Here is a 17,240-nt window from a genome sequence, read left to right as displayed (position 1 = left end):
GTAAGGGCTCTTTCACACCTGCGTTATTGTCTTCCGGCATAGAGTTCCGTCGTCGGGGCTCTATGCCGGAAGAATCCTGATCAGGATTATCCTAATGCATTCTGAATGGAGAGAAATCCGTTCAGGATGCATCAGGATGTCTTCAGTTCCAGAACGGAACGTTTTTTGGCCGGAGAAAATACCGCAGCATGCTGCGCTTTTTGCTCCGGCCAAAAATCCGGAACACTTGCCGCAAGGCCGGATCCGGAATTAATGCCCATTTAAAGGCATTGATCCGGATCCGGCCTTAAGCTAAACGTCGTTTCGGCGCATTGCCGGAGCCGACATTTAGCTTTTTCAGAGTGGTTACCATGGCTGCCGGGACGCTAAAGTCCTGGCAGCCATGGTAAGTGTAGTGGGGAGCGGGGGAGCAGTGTACTTACCGTCCGTGCGGCTCCCCGGGCGCTCCAGAGTGACGTCAGGGCGCCCCAAGCGCATGGATCACGTCATCCATGCGCATGGGGCGCTCTGACGTCATTCTGGAGCGCCCCGGGAGCCGCACGGACTGTAAGTATACCGCTCCCCCGCTCCTACTATGGCAACCAGGACTTTAATAGCGTCCTGGGTGCCATAGTAACACTGAAAGCATTTGGGAGACGGTTCCGTCTTCAAATGCTTTCAGTACACTTGCGTTTTTCCGGATCCGGCGGGCACCTCCGGCAACGGAAGTGCACGCCGGATCCCAACAACGCAAGTGTGAAAGAGGCCTTAGATTGTACTGGGCTAAATACGAGGCTTCTGTTCCTCTACAGTATGCTTACAGCTACAAGGAAATGTGACAAGAGATACAAACAAATGGGATAGAAAGTATGTGACATATATTCATGGCATGTACAAGGGATCTACACGACACTGAATTAAATCAAAGCAAAAGATTCACATGTGACTAGCATGTAAAAGCTAAAACTGAATCCACCCAAGTCACGTCATTAGTAAGAAACAATATTGCGTGTGATAATTTTCACATTCAGCGCAATAAGAAGTAGTAAGTACCTGCTGGAACATCTGCACAGTGGGAGAATATGCTCTTATAGAAAGTGCAAATTTCAGCAAACTGATTTGCAGGTTGGAAAGAAACTGACCAGCTTTTTTCAATATCAAGCTGTAATAGGAATATTCCGAATCTGAAAGAAAGATGGAAACATGAATGAGAAGCAATGTCTATCAAACAAAAAGCTGTAAAGCCAAACTTTATAACACAGCAACATAGAAGAACGATTTCCTTTTTAGCTTTAACTTAGAACAGATATATCTCTATCCCAGAAATGTTTCATTCCAACCACATCTGGTGGAAGTTTGTTCCAAGCATCTACTACTCAGTCAATAAAATAATAGTTAACCCCTTAAAGGTACTGTTTTGGAGCTGAAGGGGACAGGGCCTCTTTCCTTGACTGATTGCACAGGCGTGCATGCTACCATGGTCCCAAGGCTGCAAAGTTCATTACTGTACCAGCCTCGGCAGAGCAGACCTTTTGCCCTGAAGCTTTCACAAGATGAAAGCAGGCATCCGTATTACAGGTCCGTGGCTATTTAACCTGTGATACTTTATTCTCCAGTGGTATAGCTGTATAGAAAAGCTCCAAGGCTGTAGCACATGCCCTGAAGCTGTTCTGTAGGAAGACAAGGTTGGGTGCAGTAGCTAAGGCATGAAGAAATACAAGGAGGCCGGGGACAGGAGATAACACGAACGTGCTTGCCCATATGTGCACTCGCTGCTGCGATTCCTGGTTACCAGAAAGGTCGGTCATTTTACATGTAGTACACAAGCGCCAAGTAACCCCTAGAGACGAGCAGTGTATAAAAGCATGGAAAATAGAAGGTGATGGGTACCACAAGCATTATTGAAGAGTGATATACATTAGTAAATGACTTAAAATAACATTATACTCATAATAAATGGGACATGATGAGGCGATACAACCCATTTAAAGATTACTCAATGTCTTGTCATCTCGGTTTTATAGGTAGATGACCACTTTTCTGAGCACTCCTGCTCTATGAACTAACTGTAACTAACAGCTGTGGTTCTTAGAGCAGCCTTCTGCTCTACAGTCAGGATCAGAGGTAGCTCCAATCCCATCTGACAACCCTTTGATTGCCACAGTTTGTTACCACACCCATGATCAATCGGGATTTCCTCCTCTCATTGGGTCCCTGTGATCTGATCAGAGGTTGAGTAGACTCTCTTCAGTCAGCCTTGGGGACCTAGAATGGAGCCCAAGACTGTAAGCTCAGTAATTTCACTGCTAGGGCACACTAGTGTTGCCCTAACCATAGTCTGTGCCATAGAGACACAGATCATAATGTATTAGCACACATACATAATAAGTCTAAAATAATTTTGTAAGACATGCATTCCTTATTGGCATTATAAAAAAATATATATATATAACTTTTTTAAATAAAAATAACTAGCAAAAAATAAGCAATTATTTTTCATTTCATACATCATTTTATTGTACAAACTTTATGTAAAAGCACACTTATTAAGTATGCAGACAACCAGAATAACATGAAACATTTAACAGGTTATTCAGTATGAAATATGTACAGTATAAACCATAAAGATAAAAAAACGCTGTTAAAAATAGCTATTTCTATATTTACACGCAAAAAAAAAAAAGGCGTAAATTATGAAGTGTATGTAAACTAAAAAAAAAAAAAAAAGGTTGTCCGTTTATTCCTTATCCTATATTGATGATTTTGGCAGGCCTCCCATGGTCCCGGGAGGGCTAAGGTATGTCCCACTTTCAATTGTCTTGTCCTAAAGAGACACAGGGACAGTGCAATGGTGAATCAAGGAAGAGTCAGCTCTCTGCTTCACCATTCACCCAGCCAGTGCTCTCCGCAAAAGCAGGCGTGATGAAGTGACGTCATTGTGCGTGCTCCGCTGGGAAATAGACCGCACAGGCCAGGGAATGATGACCACTTCATCACGCCTGCTGTGAGGGACACCAGGATGTGCTCCATTCACCAGGGAAAGGGGGCTAGGCGAGTATCATTTTTTTTCTATTTCATTAACAGTACAGTCTTCACTGTTGTAAGGGGAACACTTAGGCCCCTTTCACATGGACGAGTATTCCGCACGGATGCGATGCGCGAGTTGAACGCATTGCACCCGCACTGAATATCGACCCATTCATTTCTATGGGGCTGTTCAGATGAGTGGTGATTTTCACGCATCACTTATGCGTTGCGTGAAAATCGCAGCATGCTCTATATTCTGCGTTTTTCACGCAACGCAGGCCCCATAGAAGTGAATGGGGTTGCGTGAAAATTGCAAGCATCCGCAAGCAAGTGCGGATGCAGTGCGATTTTCACGCACGGTTGCTAGGAGACGATCGGGATGGAGACCCGATCATTATTATTTTCCCTTATAACATGGTTATAAGGGAAAATAATAGCATTCTGAATACAGAATGCAAAGTAAAATAGCGCTGGAGGGGTTAAAAAAAAATATATAAATTTTTTTTTAACTCACCTTAATCCACTTGCTCGCGTAGCCCGGCATCTCCTTCTGTCTCCTTTGTTGAAGGACCTATGGTGAGTATTAAATACAGTTACAGGACCTTTTATGACGTCACTACGGTCATCACATGGTACGTCACATGATCTTTTACCATGGTGATTTACCATGGTAAAAGATCATGTGACGTACCATGTGATGACCGGAGTGACGTCATCAAAGGTCCTTTACCCAGGTCCTAAAGAAAGAATACAGAAGCAGATGAAGGCTGCGCTATCAAGTGGACTAAGGTGAGTTAAACATTTTTTTATTTTTTTTTAACCCCTCCAGCGCTATTTTACTTGGGGAAAATAATACTATTTACAGAACACCGATCCCAAGCCTGAACTTCTGTGAAGAAGTTCGGGTTTGGGTACCAAACATGCGCGATTTTTCTCACGCGCGTGCAAAACGCATTACAATGTTTTGCTCTCGCGCGGAAAAATCGCGGGTGTTCCCGCAACGCACCCGCACATTTTCCCGCAACGCCCGTGTGAAAGGGGCCTAAGGATGCAGCATGACAGCCCTATTGTGAGGGGGCACAAGGGGGGCATTCTACTGTGTGTGGTGGCACTAAGGAGGCATTATATTGTGTATGGGTGCACCAGTGGGCACTACATATCACTTTATATAATGGAAGTAATAAATGTACATACATGTATATAGTCGATGTAATATATAGCGCTATATATCCATGCAATAGATATATAGACAGAGATAAATATATGGGCTTATGCACATGACCGTATTGTGCTTTCGGACCCATACTGACCCATTCACATTTTGCGGATCTGTGTGTCCATTTCGCAAATTATAGCCTATGTCCTATTCTGGTCAACATTGCCAAAAAGAATAGTCATTTCTATTAATTCCTTCCATAGCTTTACCATACAGGGAGCTGCGCTTGCTCGATCAATGGCAGGGGTATAGCGGTTACCAACGGTCTGGACCCTGCTGTATCCGCCAGCACTGCTGAAAACTTTGATGCTGACTGCCACATCTAGGGGGATTGGGCTTCCTCTCATTCCATTAACTACTATGGCAGCCTGAGGCAGCCGGTCCTGCCATGTACAGAAACAGATGAGGCCCAGCACCCAGGCTGGGTCTCATAAGCAAAATGTCAGTGTAAAACGGACAGTTCCAAACACAGCATGTATTATACTGCATTGTAAGGCTAAATGCACAGGATCAGGATTGTGTGTGGAAAATCCGAACCATAGGTCATGGACGTTGTATTTTATGAGAATTTGAAATTCTCATGTACTCGATGCAGGTTTATTTAGTGCAGATTTTAAAATCTGCAGCATGTCAAATTATTTTATTTTTCCTGACCAGATTTCATACAGATTTTCTCCAATAACTTCAATAGGGAGAGCAAAATCCAATAATTTTTTTTATCAAAATCATTTTTATTGATTTTAAATAAAGTACACATTGCACACAATGAACAGGATCCAGCCAGTCATTTACATGGACAAAAATGTAATGCAATGATAATACAGAAAAAATTTTTTATAACAAATTTAACTACGCTAAAAAGCTTTGGCAGCGTCTAAGGAAGTTATTGCACGGCAACCCCCAGTATTTAATGGTCTCTGGATGTTCAGGAACAAACAACGAAGATTATTGGCCGTGCTTCTGTCTGGCATGAAGCCAGACTGATCCTTATGTATTAAGGGAGTGATTAATTTATTAAGCCGATTGGCCAATACTTTGGCTAGAAGCTTTACATCATTTGATAGGAGTGAAATGGGTCTATACGAGTCAGGTCTTATTGGGTCCTTATTGGGCTTTGGAATAACCACCACTATGGCCTCCCTCATAGATGTAGGTAATGTCCCAATTCGCAGCGCATCATTAAACGTCTCTAAAAGATGTGGGAGGAGACAGTCTCTATACCGTTTAAAAAACTCCCCGGGGCCTTTTCATTAGGAAAGGAGCTCAGGGATACTTCAAGTTCCTCCAAAGTAAGGGGTTCATCCAGGTATGCAGCAGAGTCTAGGGCAGTGGTTCTCAACCTTTCTAAACCCATGACCCCCTTAATACAGTTCCTCATGTTGTGGTGACCCCCAACCATTACATTTTTTTCCTTGCTACGTCATAACTAATTTTGCTACTGTTATGATGACCCACCAAAAAAACACGCACAGACACCAATACACCAAATGTTAATTCAAATACACAAGTATTCATTCATAACCACAGAACCTTAGTATAAATACAAAATATTTGAAACCAAATAAATAACTTTAAAATAAATAATAAAACAACAAATAGCCCCTAATAAATAAATCAGTGGTGCTCACAGTACCCCCGCCCCAAAAAAAAATAATAATAATAATCAGTGGTGCTCAGGGTTCCCCTCAAATAAATAAATCATTGGTGCTTCAAGTCCCCCCCAAATAAATAAATCAGAAGTGCTCAGGGTCCCCCAAATAAATAAATCAGCGGGGCTTCAGGTCTCCCCCAAATAAATAAATCAATGGTGCACAGGGTCCCCCAAATAAATAAATCAGAAGTGCTCAGGGTCGTCCAAATAAATAAACGGGGCTTCAGGTCTCCCCAAATAAATTAAGCCTTGCTCAGCCAAATAATTAAAATAAAATTAGCCAGGCTCAATTAAATCATTGGTGGCAGTGGTGCTCAGCGGCGGTGTCATTAACGAAAAAACTCGGACCTCAGCAGACAGGCGGCCCGACTTACCCGTCCAGACGTCAGGCTCCTTCAAGCACAGGCAGTGATAGGACATCACTTCCAGTGCGCGAGGATAAGGGGCCGCTGCCGTTGTGCGGGCGACCCACAATAGGAAGCCTCAGGCGACCCCCCGGAAAGGGCCGATCGACCCCCAAAGGGGTCGCGACCCCTAGGTTGAGAACCGCTGGTCTAGGGACAGTTTAGGGATTGATATCCGCCCAAGATACTCCTTTACATCATCTCTTCTCAAGGTCATTTTAGAAGAATATAATTCATAATATTTATGGAATGTATCAAGGATTACTGAATTTTCGTCCGATAGTGTCCCATCCATGGTTTAAATTGCTACTATTCTGGATGCACCCTCCTGTGATCGGACAACTCTGGCCAGTAGACTACCCGTACTCTCCCCCACCTCAAAGTATTTTTGTTTGATGAAAAAACGCTTATTGTCTGCTATATGTAGTAAGTGGTCAGTAAGTTTAGATTGTGCATTTTTCCATACCGTTTCAGATTGCTGGGAGGGTGTAGTAATATACAATTGCTTACTCCTTGTTACTTCCTGTTGTATAGCTTTAGCAAGTTCCCTAGTTTTAATTTTGCGTCTATAAATTTTCTGGATGAAAAGGCCTCTTACATAGCAAAATCCAATTTAGTCAATTTATTTTATTTTTCCTGACTGGATTTTATTCATTCACTTAGTAAAATCCGCATGCGGAAAATCCACACACAAATCCGCACCAATAGATGCGGATTGACCGCACAGATATGCCTACGAACACCTGCGGATTTCAGTCCGGAACATGTCCATGTACCCTAAAAGGGATCAGACCCTGAAAGGTGAGGTCTCACTGCACTTACTCTTATCCCCGGGCGCCGCTCCGTTCTCCTGCTATGCCCTCCGGTATCTCCGTTCCCTAAGTTATGGTAGGCGGAGTCTGCCCTAGCGCTGGCCAATCGCATTGCAGAGCTCACAGCCTGGGAGAAAATAACCTCCCAGGCTGTTAGCTCTGCGCTGCGATTGGCCAGCGCTAGGGCAGACTCCGCCTACCATAACTTAGGGACTGGTATCTCCGCCTACTATAACTTAGTGAGCGGAGATACCGGAGGGCATAGCAGGAGAACGGAGCAGCGCCCGGGGATAATAGTAAGTGCAGTGAGATCCCCGGGCGCCGCTCCACATGTCTGTATAGTTAGTTCATAGGGTAAGAATCGGTGAAAGGTCCTCTTTAAGTAATGTCATAGCCAGACCCTTACATCTGATATTTAAGGACTCTATACTGACCAGGAGTGTTCCACAGGATTGGCGCATAGCAACTGTGGTGCCAATATTCAAAAAGGGTCCAAAAACAGAGCCTGTAAACTACAGGCCGGTAAGTTTAACATCCGTCGTGGGTAAACTGTTTGAAGGTTTTCTAAGAGATGCTATCTTGGAGTACCTCAATGAAAATAACGCCATATCAGCATGGCTTCATGAGGAATCGGTCATGTCAAACTACTTTAATCAGTTTCTATGAGGAGGTAAGTTCTAGACTTGACAGCGGCGAATCAATGGATGTCGTATATCTGGACTTCTCCAAAGCATTTGACACTGTACCACATAAAAAGGTTAGTATACAAAATGAGAATGCTCAGACTGGGAGAAAACGTCTGTATGTGGGTAAGTAACTGGCTCAGTGATAGAAAACAGAAGGTGGTTATTAACGGTACATACTCAGATTGGGTCACTGTCACTAGTGGGGTACCTCAGGGGTCAGTATTGGGCCCTATTATCTTCAATATATTTATTAATGAGCTTGTAGAAGGCTTGCATAGTAAAATATCAATTTTTGCAGATAACACTAAACTGTGTAAAGTTATTAACACTGAAGAGGACACTATAAGGCCTCTTTCACACGGGCGGTGCGGGAAAATGTGCGGGTGCGTTGCGGGAACACCCGCGATTTTTCCGCGCGAGTGCAAAACATTATAATGCGTTTTGCACTCGCGTGAGAAAAATCACGCATGTTTGGTACCCAAACCCAAACTTCGGGCTTGGGTTAGGTGTTGTGTAGATTGTATTATTTTCCCTTATAACATGGTTATAAGGGAAAATAATAGCATTCTGAATACAGAATGCATAGTACAATAGCGCTGGAGGGGTTAAAAAATAAATAAAAATTAACTCACCTTCTCCTCTTGTTCGCATAGTTCCCGGTCTCTTCTTTACTTCTTTAATGATGAACTACCGGCTAGGACCTGTGGTGACGTCAGATCACATGCTCCAATCACATGGTCCATCACCACGGTGATGGACCATGTGATTGGAGCATGTGATCTGACGTCACCAAAGGTCCTTTAGCCCACAGCTCATCATTAATGAAGTAAAGAAGAGACCGGGAACTATGCGAACAAGAGGAGAAGGCGAGTTAATTTTTTTATTTTTTTTTAACCCCTCCAGCGCTATTGTACTATGCATTCTGTATTCAGAATGCTATTATTTTCCCTTATAACCATGTTAACCACCTCAGGACCGCCGTACGCAGGATTGCGTCTTTGCGGCGGTCCTGTTGTTCTGGGTGGACGCGCCGGTGCGTCCTCTCGCGAGACGCGAGATTTCCTGTGAACGCGCGCACACAGGCGCGCGCGTTCACAGGATCGGAAGGTAAGCGAGTGGATCTCCAGCCTGCCAGCGGCGATCGTTCGCTGGCAGCCTGGAGATGTGATTTTTTTAACCCCTAACAGGTATATTAGACGCTGTTTTGATAACAGCGTCTAATATACCTGCTACCTGGTCCTCTGGTGGTCCCCTTTGTTTGGATCGACCACCAGAGGACACAGGCAGCTCAGTAATATGTTGCACCAAGCACCACTACACTACACCCCCCCCCCCCCCGTCACTTATTAACCCCTTATTAGCCCTTGATCACCCCTGATCACCCCATATAGACTCCCTGATCACCCCCCTGTCATTGATTACCCCCCTGTCATTGATCACCCCCCTGTAAAGCTCCATTCAGATGTCCGCATGATTTTTACGGATCCACTGATAGACTGATCGGATCCGTAAAAATCATACGGACGTCTGAATGCAGCCTTACAGGGGAGTGATAAATGACGGAGGTGATCACCCCATATAGACTCCCTGATCACCCCCTGTCATTGATCACCCCCCTGTAAAGCTCCATTCAGATGTCCGCATGATTTTTACGGATCCACTGATAGACTGATCGGATCCGTAAAAATCATACGGACGTCTGAATGCAGCCTTACAGGGGAGTGATAAATGACAGAGGTGATCACCCCATATAGACTCCCTGATCACCCCCTGTCATTGATCACCCCCCTGTAAAGCTCCATTCAGATGTCCGCATGATTTTTACGGATCCACTGATAGACTGATCGGATCCGTAAAAATCATACGGACGTCTGAATGGAGCCTTACAGGGGAGTGATCAATGACAGGGGGTTGATCACCCCATATAGACTCCCTGATCACCCCCCTGTCATTGATTACCCCTCTGTCATTGATCACCCCCCTGTAAAGCTCCATTCAGATGTCCGCATGATTTTTACGGATCCACTGATAGACTGATCGAATCCGTAAAAATCATACGGACGTCTGAATGGAGCCTTACAGGGGAGTGATCAATGACTGTGGTGATCACCCCATATAGACTCCCTGATCACCCCCCTGTCATTGATTACCCCCCTGTCATTGATCACCCCCCTGTAAAGCTCCATTCAGATGTCCGCATGATTTTTACGGATCCACTGATAGACTGATCGGATCCGTAAAAATCATACGGACGTCTGAATGCAGCCTTACAGGGGAGTGATCAATGACTGTGGTGATCACCCCATATAGACTCCCTGATCACCCCCCTGTCATTGATTACCCCTCTGTCATTGATCACCCCCCTGTAAAGCTCCATTCAGATGTCCGCATGATTTTTACGGATCCACTGATAGACTGATCGGATCCGTAAAAATCATACGGACGTCTGAATGCAGCCTTACAGGGGAGTGATCAATGACTGTGGTGATTACCCCATATAGACTCCCTGATCACCCCCCTGTCATTGATTACCCCTCTGTCATTGATCACCCCCCTGTAAAGCTCCATTCAGATGTCCGCATGATTTTTACGGATCCACTGATAGACTGATCGGATCCGTAAAAATCATACGGACGTCTGAATGCAGCCTTACAGGGGGGTGATCAATGACAGTTGGGTGATCACCCCATATAGACTCCCTGATCACCCCCCTGTCATTGATCACCCCCCCTGTCATTGATCACCCCCCTGTCATTGATCCCCCCCCCCTCTGTAAGGCTGCATTCAGTCTTTTTTTTGGCCCAAGTTAGCGGAATTTTTTTTTTTTTCTTACAAAGTCACATATTCCACTAACTTGTGACAAAAAATAAAATCTCACATGAACTCACCATACCCCTCACGGAATCCAAATGCGTAAAAATTTTTAGACATTTATATTCCAGACTTCTTCTCACGCTTTAGGACCCCTAGAATGCCAGGGCAGTATAAATACCCCACATGTGACCCCATTTCGGAAAGAAGACACCCCCAGGTATTCCGTGAGGGGCATATTGAGTCCATGAAAGATTGAAATTTTTGTCCCAAGTTAGCGGAACGGGAGACTTTGTGAGAAAAAAATAAAAAATATCAATTTCCGCTAACTTGTGCCAAAAAAAAAAAATTTCTATGAACTCGCCATGCCCCTCATTGAATACCTTGGGGTGTCTTCTTTCCAAAATGGGGTCACATGTGGGGTATTTATACTGCCCTGGCATTCTAGGGGCCCCAAAGCGTGAGAAGAAGTCTGGTATCCAAATGTCTAAAAATGCCCTCCTAAAAGGAATTTGGGCCCCTTTGCGCATCTAGGCTGCAAAAAAGTGTCACACATCTGGTATCGCCGTACTCAGGAGAAGTTGGGGAATGTGTTTTGGGGTGTCATTTTACATATACCCATGCTGGGTGAGATAAATATCTTGGTCAAATGCCAACTTTGTATAAAAAAATGGAAAAAGTTGTCTTTTGCCAAGATATTTCTCTCACCCAGCATGGGTATATGTAAAAAGACACCCCAAAACACATTCCCCAACGTCTCCTGAATACGGCGATACCAGATGTGTGACACTTTTTTGCAGCCTAGGTGGGCAAAGGGGCCCACATTCCAAAGAGCACCTTTCGGATTTCACTGGTCATTTACCTACTTACCACACATTAGGGCCCCTGGAAAATGCCAGGGCAGTATAACTACCCCACAAGTGACCCCATTTTGGAAAGAAGACACCCCAAGGTATTCCGTGAGGGGCATGGCGAGTTCCTCGAATTTTTTATTTTTTGTCACAAGTTAGTGGAAAATGATGATTTTTTTTTTTTTTTTTTTTTTCATACAAAGTCTCATATTCCACTAACTTGTGACAAAAAATAAAAACTTCCATGAACTCACTATGCCCATCAGCGAATACCCTGGGGTCTCTTCTTTCCAAAATGGGGTCACTTGTGGGGTAGTTATACTGCCCTGGCATTCTAGGGGCCCAAATGTGTGGTAAGGAGTTTGAAATCAAATTCTGTAAAAAATGACGAGTGAAATTCGAAAGGTGCTCTTTGGAATGTGGGCCCCTTTGCCCATCTAGGCTGCAAAAAAGTGTCACACATCTGGTATCTCCGTACTCAGGAGAAGGTGGGGAATGTGTTTTGGGGTGTCTTTTTACATATACCCATGCTGGGTGAGAGAAATATCTTGGCAAAAGACAACTTTTCCCATTTTTTTATACAAAGTTGGCATTTGACCAAGATATTTATCTCACCCAGCATGGGTATATGTAAAAAGACACCCCAAAACACATTCCCCAACTTCTACTGAATACGGAGATACCAGATGTGTGACACTTTTTTGCAGCCTAGGTGGGCAAAGGGGCCCATATTCCAAAGAGCACCTTTCGGATTTCACTCGTCATTTTTTACAGAATTTGATTTCAAACTCCTTACCACACATTTGGGCCCCTAGAATGCCAGGGCAGTATAACTACCCCACAAGTGACCCCATTTTGGAAAGAAGAGACCCCAAGGTATTTCGTGATGGGCATAGTGAGTTCATGGAAGTTTTTATTTTTTGTAACAAGTTAGTGGAATATGAGACTTTGTAAGAAAAAAAAAAAAAAAGAAAAAAATCATCATTTTCCGCTAACTTGTGACAAAAAATAAAAAGTTCTATGAACTCACTATGCCCATCAGCGAATACCTTAGGGTGTCTACTTTCCGAAATGGGGTCATTTGTGGGGTGTTTGTACTGTCTGGCCATTGTAGAACCTCAGGAAACATGACAGGTGCTCAGAAAGTCAGAGCTGCTTCAAAAAGCGGAAATTCACATTTTTGTACCATAGTTTGTAAACGCTATAACTTTTACCCAAACCATTTTTTTTTTACCCAAACATTTTTTTTTAATCAAAGACATGTAGAACAATAAATTTAGAGCAAAATTTATATATGGATGTCGTTTTTTTTGCAAAATTTTACAACTGAAAGTGAAAAATGTCATTTTTTTGCAAAAAAATCGTAAAATTTTGATTAATAACAAAAAAAGTAAAAATGTCAGCAGCAATGAAATACCACCAAATGAAAGCTCTATTAGTGAGAAGAAAAGGAGGTAAAATTCATTTGGGTGGTAAGTTGCATGACCGAGCAATAAACGGTGAAAGTAGTGTAGGTCAGAAGTGTAAAAAGTGGCCTGGTCTTTCAGGGTGTTTAAGCACTGGGGGCTGAGGTGGTTATAAGGGAAAATAATACAGTGAATAGACTGTCACCTAGCAACCATGCGTGAAAATCGCACTGCATCCGCACTTGCTTGCGGATGCTTGCGATTTTCACGCAACCCCCTTCACTTCTATGAGGCCTGAAAAACGCAGAATATAGAGCATGCTGCGATTTTCACGCAACGCACAAGTGATGTGTGAAAATCACCGCTCATGTGAACAGCCCCATAGAAATGAATGGGTCGGTATTCAGTGCGGGTGCAATGCGTTCACCTCACGCATCGCATCTGCGCGGAATACTCGCCCGTGTGAAAGGGGCCTAAAGCTACAGATGGATCTGGATAGATTGGAGGCTTGGGCAGATAAGTGGCAGATGAGGTTTAACATTGACAAATGTAAGGTTATGCACATGGGAAGGAATAATGCAAGTCACCCGTACATACTAAATGGTAAAACACTGGGTAACACTGACATGGAAAAGGACCTAGCAATTTTAGTGAACAGCAAACCAAGCAGTAAACCAAGTGTCAGGCAGCTGCTGCCAAGGCCAATAAGATAATGGGTTACATCAAAAGGGGCATAGATGCCCGTGATGAGAACATAGTCCTACCACTTTACAAATCACTAGTCAGACCACACATGGAATACTGTGTACAGTTCTGGTCTCCTGTGAACAAGGCAGACATAGCAGAGCTGGAGAGGGTTCAGAGAAGGGCAACTAAAGTAATAACTGGAATAGGGGAATACAGGACCCAGAAAGATTATCAAAATTAGGGTTATTCACTTTAGAAAAAAGACGACTGAGGGGATATTTAATTACTATGTATAAATATATCAGGGGTCAGTACAGAGATCTATCCCATCATCTATTTATCCCCAGAACTGTGACTGACGAGGGGACATCCTCTGTGTCTGGAGGAAAGAAGGTTTCTACACAAACATAGAAGAGGATTCTTTACGGTAAGAGCAGTGAGACTATGGAACTCTCTGCCTGAGGAGGTGGTGAATTCACTAAAAGAGTTCAAGAGGGGCCTGGATGTATTTCTGGAGTGTAATAATATTACAGGCTATAGCTACTAGAGAGGGGTCGTTGATCCAGGGAGATATTCTGATTGCCTGATTGGAGTCGGGAAGTAATTTCTTTAACCTTAAGTGAGGAAAATTGACTTCTACCTCGCCTTCTTCTGGATTAACTACAGGATAACAGACCGAACTGGATGGACAAATTTTTTCGGCCTTATATACTATGTTACTTGAAAACCCGCACCACATGTCATTTTGTATGTGGAGATATATATATATATATATATATATATATATAAATAATTTTTTTTATTTATAAGGAGAATGTGCATTATATCACCTACCTAATACACAAATACCAGTCAGTTTGGGGTGAGCTCTAGATGCTACAGAAGGACCCTCACACTCATCCAGCATCAAAATACAGTATCTCACAAGAGTGAATACAAAAGTGTGGGGCATCCTCAAACAGAAGGTGGAGGAGCTCAAGGTCTCTAACATCCACCTGCTGCGGGATGTCATCATGGAGGAGGATTCCAGTGGCAATCTGTGAAGCTCTAGTGAATTCCATTCCCAAGAGAGTTAAAGGGGTTGTCTCATCATGGACAATGGGGGCATATCGCTAGGATATGCCCCCATCGTCTTATAGGTGCGGGTCCCACCACTGGAACCCGCACCTATATCGAGAAAGGAGCCCCGCAAGGTGGTGGCTGGAGGACTCCGGTCCGGCCACCACCAAGCATTCTCCCCATAGAAGTGAATGGGAGATTACCACGGATGTGCGGCCCCAACTCCCATTCATTTCTATGGAGCCGAAGGAAATAGGCTCGGCTATTTTCGCCGGCCCCATAGAAAATGAATGGAGGGCAGCTGTGCATGCGCAGTGCGCCCTCCTTCACTTGCAGGGCTCCATTCTCGATATAGGTGCGGGTCCCGGCGGTGGGACCCGCACCTATAAGACAATGGGGGTATATCCTAGCGATATATGCCCCCATTGTCCATGAGGAGACAACTGTTTTAAGGCAGTGCTGGAAAATAATGGTGGCCACACAAAATATTGACACTTTGGGCACAATTTGGCCATTTTCACTTAGGTGTACTCACTTTTGTTGCCAGCGGTTTAGACATTAATGGCCGTGTTGAGTTATTCTGAGGGCACACCAAATCTACACTGTTATAGCTGTACACTGACTACTTTACATTGTATCAAAGTGTCAGATCTTCAGTGTTGTCCCATGAAAAGATACAATAAGACATGTGAGGGGTGTACTCACTTTTGTCAGAAGCTGTACATAAATGAGTGGACTGATAATGCTTCACTTACCCTTGTTCTTATAGATGGTTACCTCCTGCACCGTCCCCAAAAACTGCCAGAACTTGTCATTTCCCTCTTCGGCAATGAATTCACTGAAATGGACAGAAAATGTAAATGGCGACGCTTATCAAACCAGCAGACTAACAAATAATATGGCTCCCTGGAAATATACAACAGATAAACTGTAAAAGACGGCAGTCTGGATTGTGCCCGCCCTGGCACATCGCTTTCAATCTGGATAAAGCTGCTCGGCAGACGTTACGGGTGCAATCAACTACTACACTGAAACGATGGCGGTAGTTTTCTCGCTCATTCTATGCAATAATCTGAGAACCGAACACAACCATTGGCTTCTTGACAAACGTGAAAACCTATCAATGTAAACTAACGCAGTCCCAGCTCTGCTACATCTGCACACATTATTCTATGGCCAGAGCATCGGTGTACCCCTGCCCTGACAGTGGCTAGTATGGGACATGTGCCTCAGGTTACCACACCTGGCCTCCAGTAACAGGGGGCTCTCTGGCCACTTGGCAGCTAGGCTTGTTGTCACTCCTTTGGCTGCAGCCTGGGCACTGAGACAGGAGAGGGCACAGAGGAGGAGGCAGACTGTGTGCAGGGCACTCATTGCAGCCACTCACTACACTGGGATCAATGAGAAAAGCAACAGTGGCAGCCGGCTACTTCCGTGGAGATACCCCGGACAGAGACACACAGGGCCGGCATAGAGTAGGGGCCCCTGCACCAGCGCTGTCTCCGCTCTGCTATCCCCGCACTCAAACTGAAGCCGCTTCCGGGATCCCCAGGCAGCGGTGAAAGACCCTGGCTGCGTGACGTCAAGCCGCGCTATCTCATTGGCTGCGACGAGCCGCTATCCTCTTCTCTGTAGCCAATGAGCGTGCGGCAGCTGTCAGCCTCCAGAACCCGTTACTCGGCTGATGCTGAGCTGCTGGGGGATTGTGACACGTACATCCTGGGGGCCGTCTGGTCTATGGCGGGAACACGAACGGCATGAGGGCTGCTGCTGTGCGCTGAGGCACCAGACCTAGGAGGTGCTGTGCGCTGAGGCACCAGACCTAGGAGGTGCTGTGCACTGAGGTACCAGACCTAGGAGGTGCTGTGCACTGAAGCACCAGACCTAGGAGGTGCTGTGCGCTGAGACACCAGACCTAGGAGGTGCTGTGCGCTGAGGTACCAGACCTAGGAGGTGCTGTGCGCTGAGGCACCAGACCTAGGAGGTGCTGTGCGCTGAGGCACCAGACCTAGGAGGTGCTGTGCGCTGAGGCACCAGACCTAGGAGGTGCTGTGCGCTGAGGCACCAGACCTAGGAGGTGCTGTGCGCTGAGGTACCAGACCTAGGAGGTGCTGTGCGCTGAGGCACCAGACCTAGGAGGTGCTGTGCGCTGAGGCACCAGACCTAGGAGGTGCTGTGCGCTGAGGCACCAGACCTAGGAGGTGCTGTGCGCTGAGGCACCAGACCTAGGAGGTGCTGTGCGCTGAGGCACCAGACCTAGGAGGTGCTGTGCGCTGAGGCACCAGACCTAGGAGGTGCTGTGCGCTGAGGCACCAGACCTAGGAGGTGCTGTGCGCTGAGGCACCAGACCTAGGAGGTGCTGTGCGCTGAGGCACCAGACCTAGGAGGTGCTGTGCGCTGAGGCGACAGAGCAAGACCTAGGAGGTGCTGTGCGCTGAGGCGACAGAGCAAGACCTAGGAGGTGCTGTGCGCTGAGGCACCAGACCTAGGAGGTGCTGTGCACTGAGGCGACAGAGCAAGACCTAGGAGGTGCTGTGCGCTGAGGCGACAGAGCAAGACCTAGGAGGTGCTGTGCGCTGAGGCACCAGACCTAGGATGTGCTGTGCACTGAGGCGACAGAGCAAGACCTAGGAGGTGCTGTGCGCTGAGGT

General features: G+C 45.4%; 1 protein-coding gene across 2 annotated transcripts in view; it reads right to left on the bottom strand.

The window, feature by feature from the left end:
* Positions 1 to 16,147, bottom strand: part of UGGT2 (UDP-glucose glycoprotein glucosyltransferase 2) — a 499,843-nt gene extending 483,696 nt beyond the window's left edge. For both annotated transcript variants that reach the window (XM_040425306.1, XM_040425307.1), the window contains exons 1-3: positions 15,833 to 16,147; positions 15,345 to 15,427; positions 1,033 to 1,163 (exon numbers count right to left, since the gene is read on the bottom strand). In XM_040425306.1, coding sequence (XP_040281240.1) covers positions 1,033 to 1,163; positions 15,345 to 15,427; positions 15,833 to 15,963 — 345 coding nt within the window. In that variant the 5' untranslated portion in view covers positions 15,964 to 16,147. The remainder of the gene's footprint in view (positions 1 to 1,032; positions 1,164 to 15,344; positions 15,428 to 15,832) is intronic.
* Positions 16,148 to 17,240: the final 1,093 nt, after the last annotated feature.

This window comes from Bufo bufo, chromosome 3 (assembly GCF_905171765.1).
Source record: "Bufo bufo chromosome 3, aBufBuf1.1, whole genome shotgun sequence".
NCBI lineage: Eukaryota > Metazoa > Chordata > Amphibia > Anura > Bufonidae > Bufo > Bufo bufo.
Note: the sequence above shows the minus strand (reverse complement) of the source record. Positions and strands in the feature narration are given on the sequence as shown.